General features: G+C 47.4%; 1 protein-coding gene across 1 annotated transcript; it reads right to left on the reverse strand.

Moving 5' to 3' along the window:
• Window positions 1-6,256: 6,256 nt before the first annotated feature.
• On the reverse strand, window positions 6,257-19,590 carry RFLNA (refilin A). The gene is made up of 3 exons (XM_068157452.1): window positions 18,970-19,590; window positions 8,600-8,709; window positions 6,257-6,683 (listed from the first exon to the last, which is right to left on the reverse strand). Exons 1-3 carry the CDS (start codon window positions 19,345-19,347, stop codon window positions 6,350-6,352), a joined length of 822 nt encoding a protein of 273 aa, XP_068013553.1. The 5' UTR covers window positions 19,348-19,590; the 3' UTR covers window positions 6,257-6,349.
• Between the last annotated feature and the right edge of the window lie 867 nt (window positions 19,591-20,457).

A 20,457-nucleotide genomic window follows, 5' to 3' on the forward strand; every position in this document is an offset into this window, starting at 1 on the left:
AACAGGAGTGGATGCTCATGTCCTTCATCTGGCATTTCAGCTTCAACCATTGGACTTGCCCAGTCTGTATAGCCCCTGCCTTCTCCACACTGTTGTGTTTCCTCAGGTGCTTGAGCATGCACAACTCTCCCATCCTTCATCCTAGGAGCAATTCAGCTGTAATTAGTGTCCAAAATCTTGGGATGAAGACCTGGGCACTTCCCATGCACCTGAAGCAAGCCTCTTGTGTAACATGGTTTCCCTTCTCCTTTCCATTCCTTAAACAGCTGCTTCTATGCAAGCTTATTGACTTCATCCCTATAAATCCAATCTGATTTTTCCATGAGGATTAGTGTCAAACTCTCCCTGCAGACATCTTAGGGCTTGGAAGACAACTGAGCACTGTGCTAATAGCTGGCTGGCGAGTCTGAGGCATTTACAGCTACGGTTTTAAAAGGCACCTCATGGCTAGGCCGGGCTTTAACCCTGATGCAACCTTCTCCTTTTGTGATTCGGAGGTCAGAACGTAGCAGGGGTCCTGATCTTGTATGAGGAGGGGCATGCGGCATGCATCTTGTATGAGGAGGGGCTGTGCCAGGGGAGGTTTAGACTTGAGGTGAGGAGAAAGTTCTTCACTGAGTGAGTGAGTGTGCCGCCCAGGGAGGTGGTGGAGTCACCGTCCCTGGAGGCATTCAAGAGGGGATTGGACGTGGCACTTGGTGCCATGGTCTAGTCATGGGGTCTGTGTTGATAGGTTGGACTTGATGATCCTTGAGGTCTCTTCCAACCTTAGTTATACTGTGATAGGATGTGGATACCCGGATATGAAATACACACTGTTCTTCCTGCCCTTGAAGGCCATGAAGAAACTGGGAGAGGAGTTATCCAGATTGAACACTAGGGCCTCATAGCTGGGTAGAAAAAATGGAGCAGGAAGAGTAGAATTTACAGTGAAGAAATGGTGAAACTGCCATCCAGTGAAACCTGGATAGGTGAAACTGCCTCTGCAGGATGTGCAAGTTTTGTGTCCTCTGCTCTTCCAACTTGCCCTGAACATACATGGTAGAGCTGGTCTTACCCACTGCATCGCTGAGTGTCTGGGCCCAAGCCGCCTGAACAAGAGGAGCTTGGCTGAAACCCGCAGGTGAGGGAAGGAGACAGCAAAAACATTCCTTCTGGATGTGCAAGGGGCATTAGGCACCACATAAATGGATAAGGATGAGGAAGGAAACTCCAGATGCATCAGTATGCCAGTTTGAGCATTTTATTATGATATATAAATTTTGTCTTTTTAAATTACTCTCTATGAGTTGAACAGAAAGGGATTATTGTGGAGGGGGAATATACAAAAATAAAAGGATATTGTGAACTACTGCATCACCACATATACAACAGTAAAGTACTTCACAAGCACTTAGAGAATCAGACTTACAAAAATAAAAATATGACACATCCTTAAGCATTTCCACCAGTTATGTGTTCTCTTCTTCCTTCTCTAACCTTCAGACACCTGTCAAGCCCATCTTCAGGTCACAATTCACATGGTAGGATACTTTGCTCATTTTGATGGCCATCACAGTATATGAAAACAATTACTGCCTCCCAAGATATATAAAATACAATGGTTACAGGGGAGCTACAGGGAAAACGTTCAGGACAGATCAATTTGTGAGTGATGGAGGGCAGGGTTTATCTGGCAGAAGAGATCTGAATCTCCCACAAGAAGATCTGCCCTTCCCTCTACAGTGCTGCCCCATCTCCACAGCTCTGTGCATGTATGCTTGATACACACAGTTCCCCGTAAGCCTGGGGAATGTTGATGCCCACCGACTTCAGAGGGACTGAGTGACTGTGACAGAGGATGGATCTGATTTTATTTCAGCTCTAAAGAAGGCAAGGACACCTTTCCCTGCAGGGAAAAAGGCAAGTTAAAATTACAATGGCTAAATATCCTAGCTCACAGTGTCCACACACAGGGCCATTCACCTCCAGATCAGATGCTTGCAGCCTTTAATCTCCAGCTTGCTTTAGAAAGTCTTTTATTCAGGAGCCTTCTAGTGACCTTTCCCATTTTTTAAAGACACACTCAACATAAATAGTAAATAGCATTCACTTCTCTGACCAGCAGCTCACTCAAACACTGCTATCAACACCCAAACCTCATTTCATCATTCCCAGAAAGTATGCACCTAGGGTGCACACCTGTCTGTATTTCACATTGAGGAAAGTAGAGCTGGCTTAGGAAATAAAAATAATCATTGCCAATTAAAAATATATCTAAAAATTAAAGACAAAAGAAGCAGTAAACTGGTTTGGTCAAAACTGTTCTCTGTGGTTTGTGCAAAGTATCCCACAGATTCTGAAAGTTCAGCATTTAGCTTGAGCTCCCTCTTTTTGGCCCCAATGCAGTGACCACCATGCAGGCAGAGCAGACACAAGCATGTCCTGTGGCATTCAGGGGCAAAATGATCACAGGAATGAAGAGGATGAAGAGCAAAACCTGCACCTTTGAGCCCATGACTTTCCATACTGAAAAAGCCAAGCTTGGCATCCCCCACCCCCCAAAAAACCAACCTAGATGCCTTTGGAGAATGTTTTTTTAATCTCAAAAATAATTATTGATAGAAAGTAATTCCTGAAGGCAGAATCTGTCTTTACCTATCAGGAAAACAGGCACATTAAGATCCTGGGGAGAAATTGTGTAGCCACAGACCCAGCTGCCCAAGGAAACTCACCTAAGCACCAATGACATGGTCTAAATTTGTCACTTTTATCTGAGAGAACACACATGAACAAAGATGTGCTAGTTGAGATGAATAATGCTTCATTTAGAGGAAAGCATCTCTTGTGGGACTAATCATTCCTTTGAGGGGTACAAACACCCTACAGGTAAGGCACTTCTTGGTTGCTTGGTGTGAGTCTGAACTGGCAGCACACACACAAAAGTCTGCTTATGGTGTTTAAGCAAAACAAAGTATTCATCACTTTCCCCACTCATGAACACGATGAACTCTGGCTCTTCTACCACTGCCTAACCTGGCCACAGGGATAACAGCAAGCAGCACAGAGGGTGGGCAGGCAGGGTGGGATCTGCCCGAGCAAGGGTAAAGACCTGACCCTCTGTGGCTTTCTTGCCCTCAGGAAAAATGAAGTCCCTTTCCAATGCCAGCTTTCACTGAGAAGAAAAGCAGCTTGTGATGAGCCCATGGGAGACACCACATTAAAAGGTATTTTTCAACCATTTCTACAGATCTCAGGCACTTGGCAATGTCACAGCTTGGATGTGCTCCAGGGTGGTAGCCCACCATGGCCTGTCCCTGGCTAAACAGCTCCAAGTGTGTTCAGCAGCCTGGAAATCCAAGCTGTGCTCTGTTTTCTTTTTATTTTTCTTCTTCCTGACATGGCAGAAACCAAAAAGCTGCTTAAGCTCAAAGGAGCAGGAGCATGTTAGGTCATTTCTACTCTATTTGCAGAGAAAACAAAACATGAAGCTTCAAAGAGGCCTAGCCTGGACATGTGGGGACCCTACAGTGCCAAGGATGCAGCCCTCCATTGCGCCCTCCCAGGGGTCACATCCACCTGTGAGACTTTGCCTTAGCAACCCCTGTCTGTGCATGGTGAAAGACCAGGCTGTGGTTCAGGTCTCTGCACTGGACTGGTATTTGTCCACTATTTTTTTGGCATGTTCTGAATTCCTTTTTTCTGTTGTAGCCATAGCTCAGGAAGCAGAACTAACAGCAGATAAAGGCAGCAGAAGCCTGCAGCTGGCCAAGATAAAAGAGATTTTTTTTTTTCTGGGGAAAACCTGTCCAGCTCAAAGACCATTGTGATCAAAAACTACAGCTTTGTGCCTGGAGCCAGGGAATAATCCAGCTGTTAACAGAAGAAAAGCCCAGCGGATGGTCGGAACAGGGAGTCTCTGGCATCCCTTTGGCTTGGAGGTCAGCCTGTCTCCATGCTTGCTCTGAGGAGGTGTCCACAATCTCATCTGTCATCATACAGAGATCTCCTGGGTATGAGTATTGGCCCTGCTTTTAAATCTGGATTACACTGTAGCTCAGCTTGGAAATCTACCCCTTTGTTACAGACTCTCACAGGTGCATGAAAAGAGCCCGTCAGAGGCTTTACGATGTACCAGGCAGGCAGAGGAGGATTTCTACTGGTCACAATGCTCACCAGAACAGGGTAGACCTCAAGATGAGCTAGCAGGTAAGTGCATCACCACCTTGCATTGCACTGGGACCACATTCATCCTAGCTTAACTGTCCTGCTGCTTTGGGTACTTCATGTTTGCTGGAGCTGTGGGGGGGTGGGGCTGCTTTAGGCATAATCATCCCTTTGGAGGCAGATGCTGCTTTTCCAGGCTCTGGACAAAATGTGACAGCAAATTCTGACCAATAACCAATGCAATCCTTGTTTCTGTGTTCCTGAGAAGAGTTCAACAGTAGCTGGAAAGCCTTGGAAATCCTTTGATATTTCACCCTACCAAGTCCTAACTCCCAAACAGAGAGGCAGAATCCATCAGTGCCAGAGCACACATCTTCAGTGGTAAGGACACTTCATCTGTCAGGATTTAAGTTTGTCTATAAAGGCTTCTGCTGGAAAAAGTGGGCTCCATTTTAAACAAGAGAACTCTGTTTCATAAAGGTCACAGTTCTGGTCACATTTACCAATTGCTTTTAGAAACTGATGGGAAAAGTATTTTTGTAAGTCACTATTTTGTTTTTTTTCTAGGTTTTCAGATTCTTCCCCCTCCCCCCCAGTCCCTGTGGGTTTGTGCATCAACTGTTCTGGGCAATCAGCTGCATCTTCTTGACACTGTTAATAGGTTTTCTGACTTGGCTGCTCAGTTCTGTTCTGAAATAATTCAATCAGACTCACAGCAAGTCAGGAACAAAATGGAAAGTTTAGAAGAGAGAAAGCTAGAAATTAACTTCCAGAGCTGTGTGGTTATTTTCTAAGTCTGGGCTCTTCTGAGCAGCATGCACAAATCCTTGGTTGGATTTCTGGAGACAATTCCATGCTATTTTGAAAGGTTATATGTGGGGGGGTGCTCCAGGCTCTTGCAGATTTTCAGTGAGCTACCAGTTTGAAGGGATATCAGGAGATGTTATTCATGAGTGGGGAATGGTCTAGGATGGCACGGCTGTCGTGACTCCTGCTCTCTCAGTGTTTCTGGATCCCTTTGCAGAGTCAGCTCAGCTATTTGTGAAGTGCTTGTTGAATGGCTACAGCCTGGCTGATAAAGGAAAACATAGCTGGATTTGGGCTCTTCAATCCTTCAGGCTCTACACTGAGACAAAGTTTGGCTGCTCCTCCACAAGCAGCAAAGCTGCCCATGCCACACGTATGGAAACTATTGAGAGGATGAGCATCCTTGCTTATGAGTTAACCCTCACAGGCTTCTTTGAAACTAGACAGCCTCTTCTTGTACTACACTCCTTTCTCAATACAGCCATACCCTGAAACTCAAAAGGGTTGCAAGTGCATAAAGATCCCTGTAAAATGAGTGTTGAAGAGAACAAACAGCACGGCCCACTTGGACTGAGAGTACAAGGGCCCTGGGTTGCTAAATCACTTGGACACCTTTAGAAAATAGCCCTTCAGCTATTCAGTTTCCTCAGCCTCCTTTGTGTACTCTTGGCTGGGCTCACAGAAGTAGTGTCTGTGCATCAGTGTAGACCTTTCTCCTATCTCCTGGTTGACATGTGCCTTGCTATGGCAGATAAACATCTAGCTGCTAGCAAGAGCACTGTGCGCCTGTTTCCTTCCTCTTTTTCTTGGTGACAGTCCCCACTCACAGTAAATCAGGCCTAAGGTTACTGCAGTGGTGTAATATTGCAGCTCAGATGAGCTGTTGGAGCAAGCTGTGAGGCATTGATGCAAATAACCACTTCCTCTGTATTTAAATTCTAAGAGACCTGGCTTGGTGTATGCCGGGCAAACTGGACACTGGCTCTGCACTTGGTCTTCCCTTTGCAGAGATCAGAATATCACTGAAGGTTACAGGGAGTCCCACCTATGTGCTACATGAGACCTACAGAGTTCAGGAGGCAGCTCACTGCTACAGGTATAGGGTCCTTTGTCATCTTGATTTCATCTAAACACAAGTCAAAAATAGATATACTTGAGGGAAACAACAAAAAAATCCAGATCATGAATGTCAGGAACGTTGCAGAATACCAGCCAGCCTGTCTCTGATCAAAACCATCCCGTGCCCTGCAAGCCTCCTCCCAGCCAGCTCAGCCTCACCCAAGACGACGTGTTCTCCAGCCAGTAATACTCAGTCGCCATCAACGGAGGCCCAGCCAGAGTCCCAGCAAAGGCCAGGGCCTCCTTGAGGTCACGCAGTTGCCAGCGGCAGGGCGGATCAGAGGGTCTCGCTGTAGATGACGCAGGGGCTGCTTTCCTCACAGAGTTCCAGCTGCACACTGGAAGCAAACCAACGCTTGGCACAACCCAAGCTGTAGTTGAGGGTGGTCCGGTAAATGTTCTTGGCACGCTTAGGGAAAATGATGGTCGTGCTCTGAAACTTCAGTGGCTTCTGGCGGGGCTCGAAGATCAGCTGGGACTTGTAGTTGCGCCAGGTGCTGTTGGGAGCAGCAATGATGGTCTCGCTGTAGGTGGTGACGGTGGGGATGGGGCTGTAGAAGATGTCATCCCGATAATGCTTCTCAGAGTCGTACTTCACCTCGGAATTGCACCTGCAAAGGACAGCAAGGTATAAGGAACACAACCCAGGCAGCAAAGACGACAAGACAGGCAGGACTCTTCTCTAACCCTTTGGAGCTGGAAGCATTTATGACCTCTTACTGTACAGACACTGGGACAGCCACCAGTCCTAAAACCCAAAGCAGAGAGTCATAGAATCACAGAATGGTTAGGGTTGGAAGAGACCTTAAAGATCATCTAGTTCCAACCCTTCTGCCATAGGCAGGGATGTCTTCCATTAGATCAGGTTGCTCAAGGCTTTATCCAACCTGGCCTTGAATACTTCCAGGGAGGAGGCTGCTATGACCTCCCTGAACAAGCTCTTCCAGTGTCTCATCACCATCAGTGTAAAGAATTTCTTTCTAATCTCCAGTTTAAATCTGCCCTCTTCCAGCTTCAAACCACTCCCTCTCATCCTACCACAACAAGCCCTTGTAAAAAGTCCTTTCCCAGCTTCTTTGTTAGGCCCCTTCCAGATAACTGGGAGGCCACTATAAAGTCTCCCTGGAGCCTTCAGTACTGGCATAAAATGACCTAAAGTGTGTGTTAAACTACAGCCTGTGGCTCAGGCCACCATCCTGCTGGGAAGTCTTGGTGGAAACCCACCTTGCTGTGTTGTTGTGGGTTTTTTTCCTTTACATTTCCTTGCCATCAGAGCACAAGACACTCAAACTAACTGAAATCAAAGTGTTGGGAGATGAGAGGCAAGGTTGCTTGTTGGGGCCTACACAAAATCCAAGCAATGGTCAAATAGTGGGTAAAGCAAAGAGATATGGTGTCCAGCATCCAAACCATTGGTCTCAAAGGAAGTGGTGCTGTTAAAAACCATCAGATGAATAACCCACAAAACATGGGATGCCACAGCCCTGCCTGTTTTCTGCAGGCACCCAGAGGGGATGTACAGACACGAGACCATGCAAAAGGCTTTTCCTGGAATCCCTGGCCACGCGTGGCAGCAGGACTTTCACTCGTTTTCCCAGCTCCCCAGACGTTCCTCCAGCAATCAGCAGCCAAGGAATGTGCAGCACCACGTAAAAAAGATTAAAAGCTGGGTGTGTGCTTGTCATTGCCTCCACCCGGAGGGGTCTGACTGATTGTGCACTGCCTGTAACCTGAGCTGCTGTAATGTGTTTTGCACAGCCAGGGTGTAAGCAAGTCATTTAACACACATAAAGCACAGCTCCCATGCAATCATCATAAAAACAAGCCCGCCAGCAGTTCCTCAGCAAGCAGAGATTTACTGGGTTATGTTTCCAGAGAGACTTTGCATAGGTTGAGGAGGGTGGGAATTGGGCTTACAGTCCTCCCCCTGTCCCTGCCCTGAGCTGTGTGTAACTGCTCCATGCTGTTCAGAGAGTACATTCCACACCAGCTAAGGAGTGACAGAAGATCAGAGATGTACCCACAGGCCACAGTACCAGCCCTGCAGGAGATGAGAACACCTCCGTCACTGGCTTAAGGGACCATCTCTTCATGAGGAGGAGCTCATTCTGTCTCTGTGGACTGGTCCAATGTTGGCATCTCTGCTACAAGTGCTCATAAAAACAGGTGCCGGTTACAAGGGTGTGTAAGGGTTTTCTGAGGATACAAGTCAGCAGAGAATAAAACAGAGACCATCAGGTCACTTAGTGAAGGTCATCAAGCCTACAGATGGTAATAGTTTTCTATCATAGACTCGGATTTGAGCGGGCCATGGAAGGAAAGCCACCTTCTCTTACAACCTCCCTTCAGTTCTTGCCTCCTCCCCTTCGCCTTTGCTGCTGTCAGTGCCTTTAATTCAGGCATTACTCTCCTACTTGTCCCTCCCTTCCCATCAGAACTTCCATTTGTAAACACATTTTAATTTATTGCAGAAGGAAAAGTACCAGGGGAAAGACAGAAATCCCCAGCCACCCAATCCCATCTGTACCTGATCTCCTGCACAGGCTCAGGGTTGACCTCAATGCTTTCTCCAAAAAACACAGGGTACATTCGAGGCTTCATCTCCAGCATGGATGGGTTCAGGAGCAGGTATGGCATCTGCAGGGAAGAAGAGCACAGTAAGTGTTAGGACACAACAGATGAGGCTGGCTCGGTTCATACTGTGCTGTGGCTGCTGAGCACCTAGGAGTAGGAGGAGACATCAGCACCTCCAACCGTTCTGAAGTCTGTCCCCTCAGAGTCCTGTGGGAGGCACTGCAGGTGACAGACTCTGGCAGTCAGAACAGGTGACTGTGGCAGCACTAGGACCAACTTTGTTTCATGCAAGCTGAGCTTGCCTTGCACTCTCATCAGCATTCAGCTCCCTGTCACAGACCCTGTCTTTTTCAGGTTTGTAGCAGGGCCCTGTGTTAGTGGGGTTCATCACACTGAGGAAAGCATTCTTCATGCTCAAAGGGGAGAGACCATTGTCAAGTTCTCAGCTCTCAGGGCAGAAGCAACACACCAGGCTGCCCTCTACCCACCGCCACCACCTTCTCCACCTCCCTCTGCCCAGCACATCACCCAGGTAAGTGACTGTGCCCACATCTCTGGCACTCCATGCTGCAGGATATCTTTATTGAAATGTAGCCCTTCCTTTCCTCTTCTTGTTTCTCATAAGAATTGTTTGGGGGTTTTCTTTAGCCCTGATGTTACTTTCACTGTTACAATGAGTAAGTCTCACAAAGACTTGAAGTGCACTGGAATGGAGAAGTGCTCCAAGTCTGATGTAACACAGGTAGGGACTAAATCCACTGATAGAGAGCATAGATCTACTTAAGAGATGGGTGTATATAATCTCATGTGTATATATATGTATGCTGAAAATAATGTATTCCTTGCAACAGTCCAGCAGGGGCAGTGGCAGACTTGCTGAAGTCTATGGGCCAAAAATGGCTGCCAGGGTCCAAAGGATGTTCTGGTTAACTATGAGAAACCAAATGTGGGGTGAGACACTGGGATACCTTGTGGCCTCTGCAATGCAGGAAACCAGTTTCAAGCCAGGACTTCTTAATGCATGGAGCTGCTCCAATTCATGACACCAAAAGCTGGGTTTTAAAGACTCATTACACCCTGAAGTTACTTTGACAAATTGTCTCCTCTGCCTACCACAGAAATGAGTAATCCCACTTCTCTTTACTGGAGTGCTCTTAAACATCAGTTCCCACATAGAGGGATCCTGTGTCTGGATTGAGCCCACAGTCAATTAAAGGATTAGTCCTTTGCTCACGAAAAATGACTTTGCAGGTTTCAGTCCCTGTCACTATTTTTCTGCTGGCAGCAATTTATGACACACAGGGACACAGGATCTCTTTAAAGGAGATGGCTGGCAACCTCTGTGCAGGGCTGAAAGGTCTCTAGACAGCTGAGAAGCTCATGGAGTTTTTCCCCTTCACACCATGCGTAGGCCACGCATCCTAGAATCACAGCCATGTCTTATCAGAGTCAGTAAGATCATCTCAGGACTCATAGAAGCCACTGATGGTAGCTGAGGATACAGCTCTTTTATTGGGCTGCTCTTCCTATGCCACTCCTTTTCACTTTCCTCAGCATCTTCTGGTTGGCTGGTGGAGCAGTGGAGCTGTGACCTGGTTCCCCCAGGCAGTGCAGGGTAAGAGGGACTGCAGCTTGTGCCCTACCCTGTACAACATGCAGGCTTCCAGATGCTGATCAGGCTATCCCTCAAGTTGATGTTAACTGGCAAAGCACTGTTGAACCCACTCAACAGCATCAGCTTCCACTGAGTTTCTCCAGCTCCTCTGGTTTCTCCAGAGGTTTGGGCTTCCTGCCTTTGACTAAGGCAAAAAAAAAAAGTCATTGCTTCATCTGAATTCACCAGTTCTGTGTCCCAAAGCCACAGAGCTGTTTACTCTTTCCCTGCTGAAATATCCCTGCACTTCACTACTGTGCTAAACTGAGAAGTGAAATGACCAACCTTTCTTTTTGATGGAATATTTCTGGTCCATTGTCAAAAAAAAAAAGGACAGTATTTGCATAGGAATGAGAGGAAAAAAGACCAAAAGAAACTATGTTCACTCCCACTACCAAACGCTAGCCAAAAGGCAAAGTTCATTCCTGAACTGCTTTCAGCACTTTTGACAGGAGAGGGCAGGGGCAGCCTTTTTGCTCATAAATAAAGCTCTTTGCTTCTGAAATATGAATTGTTTAGATCAAACAAGCCTTATTTCACAAGAGAGCAGATCTCTAGCTTTTAACAGTCTGTACAGGGCCAAAGCTCTTGCTAAAGACATCTTGTACATGAGGAGAGGTTCATTGGGGTGCAGGAGTCAAACACCACATGCATTGCTGTGCTCTGCCAACAGCAGGCAATCTGGCCTTTGGGGGCTTCACCTGCAAAGAGACATAGATTGCTTTAACTGGGGAAGGAAAGAAAAGCTGGGGATACGTGTCCCTCCCTCAGGAAACTGTTCTCTTTATACTCCTGTGGCTATGCCTGACATTGGCAAAACTCCAGCTGAGAATCTACTTTCTTTTTACACTGTGCCCACTTAAGGAAAGGTCTTGGGAAGCCTTTGTGATGTTCACTTCAGCTGGGGAGGGAAAATAGTTCTCTTTGTAACCAGCAATGTGGTGGCTTGCTGTTTCCCCTAGCAGGTAAAATAAATTACAGCCACCAAAGAGTTTTCATACTCTGGTACCAATCACCCATAAAGTGGTGACCAGCTTTTCTGCCCCAGCTTCTAAAGAAGAGTTGTTTATGGGCAAATCTGACTGCAAACTTAGATAACTAGGAAAAAAAGGTTGGGAAGCACTGCTCTGTGCTCCACAGACACCCCAGTGTTACCTCACTGTGAGTTCAGCTCACTGGCTAGGCACAAGTGAAGACTGGGTAAAACAGACCAGTTGTGAATTAAGCTGCTTTGCAGATGCAGACTAGCTTGCTGGAATGCCAAATTACAAATCTGGATGGATGGTAACCATGAGCTGCTTTGCTAGATTAATGCAAGAGAAATCCAGATCTCTTAGCAGTTCTGCACAGGCATCTATAAAAGTGCAGTTTTAAAGAAACCTTTTCAGTGCTTCCAGGCCTCCACACTTCTTGCTAACATATGCTGACACTGTGTGCTCTAAACATCCCTTGAGATGAGGATGCAGGAGGCAAGGTCCTTCCTGTGGCTTAGCAGGAACGTTGCTGGGGCATCTGGCCCCCACTGTTTCTTCAGGAACAGGCTTCACAGCTGCTGTGTGCCCGGGGTGCTTGCACAGTCAGTGAGGGCACAGAGACAAGCACTGTCTGTTCAAATCACAAGCCCCACAGCAGGGAACAGGAAACAAGAACATGCTGCCGAAACAATACCAGTGTGTACAGAGGTAGGGAGGCTCTGTTATCCATGACTGAAAGCAATCAGAGCCAAAATGTTGCCACTGAATTTGGTGAGAGCAGGATTAAGTCTTCTCCAGGTTAGTTCTGGATGGAGTGAAGAGGCTATTTCCACTGTGGGTTATAGCTGACCATGCTCTGGGCAGGGAAGGGTGACAAAAGACATTCCATAATGCATTTCCTATGCTATAAAGAAACACCAACTTCAGACCTGCAGGCTTGGCTTTGTTAATTTGGAAAGCTAGGACAATTGTGGACACTAGGAAGCTAAAGCCAGTGACTTCCACCACACATGAGACCATGACAGATTCACACTTATCTACCAGGAGCCATACTGCGAGCTTCTGGTTAGAAACTTTGAGGTCACCCGGAAGTCACTGGAAGATGTAAACAACTTGCAAAGCAGAGTCTATAAATAGAGATCATCTGCAAGACCCTGCAGTCTGCTCACCAAACAAGCAACTCAATTGCGTGCAGAGAGTGAAAGGGTCACTGAACAGTAAGCCCAGGGTTTACACTGCAGTGACTGCAAGGCATGTCAGATGACATTTTGTTTCACCTCCAGTGATGGTCTGAAATATCTGCTCCTTGCAGCTCACCTGGAGTTGGGAAGCAAGTAACAGAGGATAAAAGCTTTCCAAACGATTTGTCTTTGGGGCTGAAATGTTATGTATTTGGCACGTGTTAAAGGCTTTTTGGCAAGAGTTTGACACCAGCTCTTTCCAGCCTGTTTTCAGGTATAAACAAAACAAGTATGCTCTGCCTGTAAAAAAAAAATACTGACTCAATTGTTTTCCCTTCTGCACAGGAATAGTTGAAAGAAGAGGAACACAGGAGTGCTGAGCTCCCTTGAGAAAATGATCATCTTTAGCCCGTTTCTAGCAATCACTCGTCAATCTTTGGACACTTCGCAAACAAGGTGACTTTCTTTATTGCCCTGCACCACAGACGGGCTGGCAGGAGCAGAGCTTGTTGCACAGTACTGAGTGTCACTGATGATGAAGAAAAGAAACCCACGTGTCTTTAGGCCAGGCTGACCATCACTAATTCAGTCCAGGTCTGTCTAGCCCAAGAGCAAAGCCTAGGGTTGCTGTGCTGGAAGGCACCTCACTAATCTGCCCCAAATAATTAGGAGTTGTGCTGCTACTTATCAGATGCAGCTCTGGAAAAGCCACAACCCTGTAAACTTTATGCTGGGAGAGCAGGAGTGTGGTAGACCCAGAAGGAGGAAGAGGCAAAAGGGAAGATGGTGGAGAGATCAAAAGTGAGCCACACATGTAACATGTCATGCCCTCAAAACAAAGCCAAGGTGCAAATCAAGCAGTAAATGTATTATCACTTTTATTTCCTTTAGGATACATAATTTGTTTCAACAGGCAAAGAGTTACAGTATTATTTAAAAGTTGAAGTACTTTCTTGTTTGGCTGCATTTTTCCCCTCTGTCTTAACTCTGATGCCTTTGAGGCATGTAACAGCCTGGGCAGCTAAACTCTTTTCCTCAAGTAGCACACAGAGAAATACAGATAAAAGTTGTTGCTGAACAGGATTCAATCTACAGCTAGCCAACAGCACTTCCCTGATGGTGGCAGAAGTGCTATGGATGGGGTTATGACTTTAGGACAGGCACACATCCTTCAGCTCCATGTCACTGCTTTGTAACCTGCCACAAGTGCCATCTGTGTCTGGGGGTATTTAGATCACAGAGTTCTGAAAAACAGCAAAAATAATATAGTGGGCAGAATAATGCCATTTCACCCCTAATAATTATGTGTAGTCAGCGAGCTCTGTAAAGATACTTCTCATTTCAGGTAACTCACAAGACTGGCAGCAGTTACCAAATAGTAAGCAAGGATGAGGGGAAAAAAAGGCACCATGAAACTGGCTTGAAATACACTAGCTGTTCTTTAGCTTCCACATTCCAGGCAGCAAAGCAACAAAAAGGAAAGGAAATTAATGTGACTTGATACAGATAAATCTCCCAGAGAGCAGGAAGGACCAGAACTGACTGACTCCTTTTGCTATGGTCATTACGTGGAAGGCACTAAGATGTGCCATTAGGTCTCTAGAGAGTGTAAGTGATACGATTTTCCCAGCATCAGGGCTATGCACAGGATACAGCTTCCCAAATTCCCAGCTCCTAACTTAGCTAGGGCATGAGCAAATCTCACACCACATTTTCCCACTATGGTAACATGTCATGTCCATGAAAATGTCACTTTACTCAGCTGTTATTTACAGCTCTAATGAAAGATCTGCCTGAGTTATTTGACACACATCTACATTCTCCTCTCCAGCTGATAAGCAATATTTGGTTAAGAGACCATTTATTTTCTCAATATCTTCACGTACTGCACATTATGAGTAATTTATACTAGAGCCGGATGAGATTATAGTTGGAGGGGATAACAGTAAATGCAGACCTCAGGTAGAAAGCAGGGCTTTATTATTTCCAAGACTTACATCCTTCCTGCCTATCTCCCTCTTCTAGTTCAAGTGGGAAATGTGTGCAGCTTTGCCTCTTGTTCACAGCATTGTGCAGGGACACAGTGGAAATTAAACTAGGAGACACCACCCTAGATACAGCTTCATTTGTCAGAATAGGTGTTGAGACCCTTATGACTCTTTCCCTGATCTACCCAGATGGAACATCTGTCATGGTTTGCAGATTAGGTGAGGCCCAGAGCCACCCCCCACTCTTTCTCTGCTGGCTTTGGACTAAGGAGGAAGAGGAGGGGGTGCATGCTCAGAACTGGATGGGGCTGTGGAACAGGGGAGAGTCAGGTGGAATTAGGCTTTGCCAGACAGCGGGCACAGGCAGGAAACTCAAACCACTGCCAAGCCCTGGCCAGGGGAATTCTTGCTGGATCCTGCCCTATAGGAGTGGTTCATAAGTTGGTCAGGATGCCAGGCTGCCAACTCCAACCCCCGAGGCATGCTCCGCTGCTGTGCCAAATAGGTGCCTTGCTCTCTGCAAAAGCTTGGGGCTTTCCCCAGAGCTGCTGGGACCCACACGGGGTTGGAGAGTCATGTCTCCTGTCACCTGCTTCATGTACAGGCAGCAAGCAGGCTGAGGCTGAGGGTGCTGGGCCTCTCCCTCACACTTTCACTGTAGGTGTTGGTGGGTCTAGATGTTACATATTGCCTGGAAATCCTTTGATGGCCATGTTCCCCACATAGGCTCCACAACAGAGTCTCCCTTCCTGGAGCACATTCAGTTGCTCAAGGGCTCTTCAAAATGCAGCATCTCAGGAAGATGTGGTTTAGTTTCGTTTGTTGATTTCTATTTTTGGTTTTATTTTTTTAATACCAGCCCTAAATCCAGCAGGATTGGCACACACGCTGACCTGGACCCTGTTGGTGGGACCATGACTATGAAGCCTGTGCCAAGGGACAGGGTATCCTTCTCCTCTGCACTTGAGATGAAGCTGGAATCCCCTCCCAGCACACAAGACTGATTATGGCACTGCACTGTTTTCCAACACAGCTCCTGACTGTAAGTAGAAATTCCCTACATGAGGGCATTCATCTAATAGCTGATCAGAAGGCAGTGCTCAGAGAAGCAGGTTGAATGCACAAATACTTAAGTCTTTCAAACAAAAAGGAACTTGATGCAGTGTGATCCTGATCTCCCCTGATACCCACTAGGAGTTACACTACTGAATGTAAAGCACTCATTTCAGCACAGCCCAAAAGCATTTCTTTTAGCCTAAAACTGTATCTCAGGGCTACAACAACAGCAGGGAAAACTCTAAGCAGATCTGGCTACTTTGATGTAATTTCACTCCCTACCCTTCCAGCAACTGTTTCTTTTGCATTTTATTAGAGATTTGTTTCACTGTGAATTTGCTCCTTTTGGCCTAGCATTATACACAAAGCCTAGAGAATTCAGTAACTCGGGTCCTGAGATTCAATTTAACCATGTTTCAAATTTAAAAGGCAGAACCAGGCAAAAAATCACCATCTATTTTCTTTAGGATATTTGCACTTAAGCAGAAAACAATTGATAAATTTCCTGCATGAGCTTTATTTGAAGAAATAAAAGCCAATTTCTCCTGCACTGCAAGTAAAATGGAAAAGAAACCCCAATGCCTAAATGGTGTTAAACTTGTGGTATTTATGACTCTGGCCCTAAACTGCCTTTCATATTTCCTTGGATCCCAAAGCTATTATCAAATTGGCTGGTTAAATGTGAACAAATGGTGCATTGTCTCTGAAACAAAGTTATGCTTATTAAAGAGAAGAAAGTTTACTTTTTCAGAGTCACAGTTAATAACACAGAGCAGAGATTTTACACAAGAGAAAGTCTTCGATAAGGGCATGTGTCCTGGTTTGAGGCCAGGCAGATCCTCTTGCTGCTCTAGGACAGCTCTTCTCATACAAACTAAAATGGGAGCAGAAAAAAAATCTTCAAGATCTTTGTGAAGCTGGAGCAAAACAGCTGAGTGCAAATAGGTTTTGATATGTCTGCAGTGAGGAGTAGTATGAAATGCTTCCCAGAGAACTGGAATGTTGTTACCTTCACCTGACAGCAATTTATGGTAAATATACATACCAGAATTGTGGCTGGTAGTGACTGAGCTTCTGTGTGGTTTTACAGTATCATAGGACAAAGAGTGCAGGCTGCATTCCTGGCTCTGTCATGTTTATAAGCAAAATAAACAGTAGTATAGCAGGCAATTAAGACAGACATGCCTTGGTGTGCAAATAGCTGCAATTATTGATTTGCCAATTCTGCATGCTCTGATGAACAGCAGAGTAGTAAACAGAAGCACATTCATGGATGGCATAAGTGCTCATAGATCTGCAAGTCCTTGTTAAATGGCAAGATTAAGGCCAATTAGACACTGAAATTCAGAAGCAGCAAGCAAGCAATGCTCTCTGTGTTTTTCCTTCTTTCTCAATAGCAGCCACAACTACAGCATTTGCAGAGTGGAAATGATAAGAAGATAAACTCTCTGTACAGCCAAATAGAGCAGAGTTTCCTATTTAGTTCATTATTTTGCAGTGTAGCACACAGTCGGAATTCAAGAGCATAGTCTTTTGCCACTCCAAATAGTAGAGCCAAACTGGTTTCAATGTTAGGATCTCTGCAGCCTTCTATACCTGCAAAGGGCACGGAAACATACCCAATGTATGAAACCCATCCTCTAACAGCAGGAGCCCAGGGCTGCTGCAATGTGATACACAATTTGGAAACATCCACAGCCTGAGTTCCTCTGAAATGTGTAAAATGTTCGTTTACAATCGAACTAAAAGAAAAGTAACAGGAAAACTTAATTTTGCCTTACACAGATCATAGAAATAATATTTTTCCCCCACACTGAAGTCAAGCAACTAAAACTCTCAGTCCTAACAGCCCAAAAGCCGAAATAGGTTCTTCTGCTGCTCTTTCATCTTCAATATCTAAGGGCTTTCTTGGAAGGAGTGGTGGCCAGCTGTCACATTGCTGTCATAGCCCCACTATAGAGCTTTGCTGACACCTCCACCCCAGCTGTTTTCTGGTACAGCAAGCTTTCATTCATCCTCCTCCCACAACTGATTTTACAAATACATAGCAACAGGCTGATCCTGCCAAATCAGAGGCGTGTAGGTAACTCTTTGTACACAAACAGTCCCAGCAAGACAGCACACATGCCCCAGTATCTGCAGGTACAGCTCTGTACTTGGAACCTCAGCATTAGCAGGTGTGAGATTGGATTTCCCTAATTAACACCTCACATCCTACCCACCATAGTCTGGTGAGAAAGAGTCATTGTTTATGGGGAAGGTTTTGGCATGCTCAGGAGTAACAGGCAATTTTCAGTAATATGCTAAAGTAGCATAAGAACTTGAGAAAGTACATGAGGGTGTGAGGAGTCATTGCTAAACGTCTCTACCACGAAGAAGTCTTTGAATTGTCACTAATCCATAGGTTGACAAATTTTTCCCATGGAAATATTTGTGCTTCACTTTTTATTCTGTAGAGAAGCCAATTATCTGTGTTGAATGCACCTACAAATGTCTTTTATATACAGTACAAAAACATTTGGAAGATCCCTGGGGAAGAACTTTATTATCTTTTAAAAACTTCCACCACTACAGCACTGTGGCTTGTGCTCTGAACTTTCTGTTTTAAAAAACAGTTTTTCTAGCTAAGGGATAGGAAAAAAAATATTCATAATAAATCTACCTAGATCTTCCTCAGAAGTAAGCTGCTTCACTGGCACTGTTAGGCTAACCAAAATCTACATTGCTACTGCTGTCTGTCCAAGCTTACCAGCCACTAGCCCTTTTCCACCCATGGACAATGTGCAGTACACAAACCTTTCCCATAGACTCACACCACAGAACCCCGCTCCAGCACAGGGCAGCAGCACACAGCCTTCCCCAAGCCATCCTTCCATACCAGCTCCCCACACATACATCTGTACCCTGCCCCAAGCTAATGGACATTTTTGTCTTTCTTTCAGCCAGTGCTATTGTGGTTCCGTGCTCCTAACAAAGCTGATGTGGGATGCCAAAGCACTAAGGAGAGCTGGAGCTGGACTGCCTGCCTTAGTCCAGACGGATGCAGCTCCAACCTGTGTCTGCCAGGCAGGACAGTGTCACCAAGGGGTAATTACACTTTTCCATTCTTAAGCTAGGCTGGGGAGCCTATTTCAGACCTGAGTTTCAGTCCTGCACCGTTATTAGAGTTGACTCAGCTAAACTGCCAACACTTCTGCCAGGGTTTAAGAAAACTCCTCACCAGCACTGGACTATCCACTTTCCTGGGCACACCAGCAGCGCTGCCAGCACCGGCCTGCAGCTGATGATGAGGGACAAGCCTTTGCCCACCAGTGCAGGAGGACATACACTGAGGGGGCCCCCATACAGCTGGGGTGCCCCATCACTGGCACAGCCCCTTTCCTCGCAGCCCCCATTCCAGGGTTTGGCCAGCCTTTGCCCTCCCGGGTCCTGGAGAGGACAGAGCCCAGCGCCCAGGGTTTGGCTCTTACCACTTTGCCGTCCTTGGCCTCTCGCCGGTGCCCCGCGGCCGGGGGGTCTGCACCGCTGCTGCCCCCAGCTCGGCCCTCACCGGGCGAGAGGGAGTAGAAAGGGGGGCTGGGGCTGGGGGGCAGCCCCGAGTCCGGGCTGTCCAACAAGCCTTCCCGGCTCTTCTCCTTCAGGCTCTCGTCCATCCCTTGCAGCTGTAGGTGACCTACCATGTCTGAGGGGCAGCGAGGGGGTCGCAGCGGGAGAAAATCCTCCAGCGCCGCCCGCCGCTGAGGGAGGGAAGGGGAAGGAAGCCCAGGGAGTCCCTCCTGAGTCCCAGTCGTCGCCACCAGCCTGCCGGAGCCCGGGCTGAGCCTGGTGCGGGGTGGAAAAGCCAGCATCAGCAGGACCGGGCTACCCCGGCCGCCTTCCCTCCACCCGGCCCCCGCGTCCTGTCCAGCCCAGCCGCCTCCTGCCCGTCAGGGGCCACTGGGGAAAAGGAGAAAGGCCCGATTCCCCCTGCCTCAGCCCCTCGGGGATGCAGCCATTTACACGCGGCGGAGCCCGGGGCGGCCCCGCCGGCAGGGAGCGCTGGGTGCGGCGGAGGGAAGAAGCCGCGCGGGCCGCGCTCCGCCACAGGCTGCCGCCGTCCGCCCGCCTGCCGCCTCTCGGCGGCCCATTTATCCGGAGAGGGTGGGAGGGGAGCCGGGGAGCGCCCTCCCCTTCCCCCGGCCCCCCAGCTCTGTCCCGGCCGCACATTTTCAGGCACTTCCCGGGCAGGGACCACTTAGACGCCGCCCGCCCGCCCCCGGCCCCGCGAGGAGACCTGAGGCAACCCCCGCGCCATGGCCCCGTCCCCGGCAGTGGGGAGAGGGCCTCCCCTCCCACCACCCACCGGCACGGGGTGCCGTTCCCTCTGTTGATTTCCCTCGCTTAGGTTCGAGTGTTCCCTCAGATATTTCCTTGAGTTTTCCTCAGTTCCGATTTGAACTTCACACCGCCCAGTGCAGCTTCTCCCTTCAGTGTCAAGCTGTGCGGGCCTGGGGGAAAAGCTCTTTTCAAGACCCAGAGCCCCTCTTTGCTTTGAGGTGGCTCAGGCTAGCTTCACCTCACCACAGGAAGACATTGAGGTGCTGGGATGCTTCCAAAGAAGGGCAACAAAGCTGGTGAAGAGCGCAGGTCTTGTGAGGAGTGGCTGAGGGAAGTGGGGTTGGTCAGCCTGGAAAAGACACTGAGGGGAGACCTGCATCTCTGTAACTCCCTGAAAGGAGGTTGGAGACAGGTGGAAGTCAGTCTCTTCTCCCAAGTAACAAGCAATAGGACAAGAGGAAAAGTTTCACCAGGGGAGGTTTAAGTTGGACACTAGAAATAATTTGCTACCCAAAAGAGCTGTCAAGCCCTGGAACTGGCTGCCCAGGGAAGCAGTGGAATCCCCATTCCTGGAGGGATTTAAAAGACATGTGAATGTGGTGCTGAGGGACATGGTTTAGTGGTGGATTTGGCAGTGCTGG

Source organism: Melanerpes formicivorus, unplaced genomic scaffold (genome assembly GCF_026170545.1).
Source record: "Melanerpes formicivorus ecotype bairdi unplaced genomic scaffold, bMelFor1.0.p_v2 SCAF_36, whole genome shotgun sequence".
Lineage (NCBI taxonomy): Eukaryota > Metazoa > Chordata > Aves > Piciformes > Picidae > Melanerpes > Melanerpes formicivorus.